Here is a 3,307-nt window from a genome sequence, read left to right on the forward strand (position 1 = left end):
CGTGTGTGTGTGTGTGTGGGCGTGTGTGTGTGTGTGTGTGTGTGTGTGTGTGTGTGCGTGCGTGCGTGCGTGTGCTCACGTACGTTGCTCAGGATGTTCCTGTGGAGGACACTGTGTCTGTCGGTGTTCCACAGTCGGATGGTGTTGTCAGAGGAGCAGGTTAAGAAGGAGCCGGGTGGGAGCTGCGCCTCACCTGCTCCTCCTTCCTCTGTGTAAACCTGCAGGAGTCAGAGAGGCAGGATGGGTTACACCCCACTGATCACGAGGCTCATCAAGGCTCTATTCTAGGACCATTTTTGTTCAACATCCACATGAATTCTCTAGCTCAACCTATAGAGCACTACAAAATATTCCAACATACATATGCTGACGACACACAACTTTATAATCTTGTCACAACTAAAGATGCACTCATCCAATATTAATATTTGTTGTCCAGTTGTTAAAGAAAGTTCTAGATTGAGTATCATGAAAATGTGTCCAGCTCGTAAGGCCAGATCTATTCAATCTAATTATAATTATTACACTAGGTTACAAAAAATATCTTTTGGAAGTCGTCTATGTTTTTTCAACTGAATTAGGACTATTTTGCACTGCTGGATCCAAAAATAGCATCCATTTTTCTCAGTCAGGTCAGGTTTTTATTCTAATTTGATTGAGAGAAATCTGATCTTCTGACTAAATTGATGACATTTTTGTGACATTATCAGTTCATTTCCATTCATATTTCTCATCCAAAAAACACTAATAAGGGTAAGTCGTCTTCATTGTGCTAAATTCTCTGTCTCTTTCTTTCCTGATGGAATCTCTCCTCCTGCTCATCACTCATTGATCAGATTCTCAGGAAATGGATCCAGATGTCAGAACAAGTCATGCATTTTGACACTCATGTTGCTCCATATTTCAGAAAGTTGACCTGATTGAGCAAAAACCAAAAGTGATTTTTGGATTCATCTCAACAGTTGAAAAACCCCAGAAAATGTTTTGGCTGTTGACCAGTGTAATTTATTTTACATTATATTTAGAATTCAAGAAAGAAAGAAAGGAAGAAAGAAAAAAAGAAAGAAAAAAAAAGAAAGGAAGGTTTGTTACAGTTTATTTTTACATGTTTGACTAAAGCAGTAATCCTATTGTTTTTGTCAGTTTCTTTTTTATTTATTTTATATTGGCTGTTCCACTCCTAAATGCACTGACTGAATGAAGTTGAACTATTTTTACATGTTGGCCAAACTTGTGAAGTTGTTCATCTTCTTCTATAGAATTTATCAACAGCTTACAATCTCAGTGCATTACCACCATCAACCAGACTCAGATGTAATCCGGAAACTTTAACTCTTTTCTATCTTCTTATAGGGTTTTTGGGCAGTTGGAAAAAAAAATAAAAAATTTTAGGTGCACATTACAGTTCACACTCTATTTTGGAACGGAGTGTGAACTGATGCAAATTTAACTCTTTAGTCTAGCTTCCAAATGTTTGATTCATCCTCCCTCAGTCTACCTGTTGGCCTTCTCTCCCAGCTGTGCTCCGTTTATAATCAACTACCTGCATCTTCTCAGTAATCAACCTCCAGTATTTCAGCTCCTCATTGGTTGCTGGACTCTTCAGTTGCTTTTCCTGCCTACTCATTGTTTCAATTCCTTCATACCATAGTGTAGGATTATTCCAAAGTACAAGTTCATTCCCAGAATCATGACTAAAAGTCACAAGGAAAAGACACAGCTGTTTCCATCTTATTATTATGACTCATATTAGAGCAAGATGAGGAAGAACAGAACACGGACCTCGAGGCCCCATACGCAGGATGAGTGGTAGAGGGCCGAGTAGAGCTTCCCTGCCCTGCGGAGCTCCTGGACGTCCCACACATAAAGACTGTGGTCATTGTAGACGCAGGACAGCCAGCGATTGGTGGGGTCGAAGGTCACAGCTACGGTGTCTGGGTAACGAGAGTCTTCGCTGGAGGAGAAAAGCTGACTGAAGAAGAGGAGGATGAGAAGAACAGAAGTAAATAGATTGCTGTTCAGTGATCAGCTGACCTCAGAATGACCTTGTATGAATGAGACCTAAAAGCAGACCGTGAGTCTGACTGTGAGTCTGATTATGAACTACAGGGGAAAAAAACCCTTTTCTTCAGTTACAACCAATAATTTATGTCTATTATACTGGGTTTTATGTATTTAGAGTTGTGTTGCCTTCATTCTGCAACACATGCTAGGACAAGATTGATCAGAGTTCTGGGATGTTGTTGAAAATCATGACTCTGCTTTAAACTTCTCCAGAACTTTCTCCCTGACCGGCTGCTGACCGGCTGCTCGTTCTTTGGTCTCCATGACGCTGATGTTCTCCAGTGTTCTCTCACAAACCTCTCAGACTTTCCATTATTCAGTTACTAAAACCAGTTGACAATTATTTCAATAATCGATTAACAGTTCCAGCTTTAGGTGGGTTTACCTGGCTTCCACTACAGAGGCGATGTCAGCGCCCAGGCAGTGGGGGCGCGGCAGAGAGCAGAGGAAGTGCAGGTTGACAGGACTGAAGACTCGTACCGTCCCATCAGAACAACCGCAGAAGATAAACTCCTCGGTGACAGACAGACAGGTGGCCTGAGACGACTAGAGACACACACACACACACAGACAGACAGACATGCTTAGAAACTCAGAGATGGAAACATGTTCCATGAAGCAGCTTAGTTTACTACATGACCCCAGGGGAAAAAGCCAACAACCCTAGATAACAACAACCCTAGACAGTTGATAAAACAGGATGAAGCCGGCGGACAATGCTGAACCGATGGAGCTCGGTAATCAGAGCGGGTTTATTCATCAGTCGGCTTAGTTCAGTTGGCGAGCCAGTCATGAATGCATGCTTTGATATGAGCAATGAGGGTGAGAGGAAGAAAGTGGGTCTTTTGATATCTTCCGCCCAGTTAGTCTTCGGAGACAAACAATGAACTTTCTTGTGTTGATCTGGGCAGTTTGGCTGGGCGAGCCCTGGATCGCATCAAAATGAGTGAACGGTGACGCTGGTAGCTGTGAGGAGGATTCTCTGTGAAGCATCTCATGATGGAGTATGAGGTTGTGGATCAAAATAAAAAGAAAGTATTTAGAAAATGTTGGAGTGAGAAATGACAGCCTGAGGAAAGTGATTCCAGGTGAGACAGGACTTACACAAGCAGAGTCGATTCTCTGCACAGGAAGCAGAGGGGAAAGCAGAGGAAGTTCACTTTAGAGCTCACATCACCTCAGCGACACACACACACACACACACACACACACACACACACACACACACACACACACACACACA

At 42.5% G+C, this 3,307-nt stretch overlaps 1 protein-coding gene across 2 annotated transcripts in view; it reads right to left on the minus strand.

The window, feature by feature from the left end:
* mapkbp1 (mitogen-activated protein kinase binding protein 1) overlaps positions 1–3,307 on the minus strand; it is a 40,154-nt gene that overhangs the window by 13,552 nt on the left and 23,295 nt on the right. The window contains exons 8-11 of one of the 2 annotated variants that reach the window (XM_016662249.1): positions 3,169–3,186; positions 2,450–2,610; positions 1,783–1,972; positions 84–218 (exon numbers count right to left, since the gene is read on the minus strand). In XM_016662249.1, the coding sequence (XP_016517735.1) occupies positions 84–218; positions 1,783–1,972; positions 2,450–2,610; positions 3,169–3,186 (504 nt within the window). The remainder of the gene's footprint in view (positions 1–83; positions 219–1,782; positions 1,973–2,449; positions 2,611–3,168; positions 3,187–3,307) is intronic. The other variant, XM_007574900.2, reaches the window with a different exon arrangement.

This window comes from Poecilia formosa, unplaced genomic scaffold (genome assembly GCF_000485575.1).
Source record: "Poecilia formosa unplaced genomic scaffold, Poecilia_formosa-5.1.2 Scaffold364, whole genome shotgun sequence".
Classification (NCBI taxonomy): Eukaryota; Metazoa; Chordata; class Actinopteri; order Cyprinodontiformes; family Poeciliidae; genus Poecilia; species Poecilia formosa.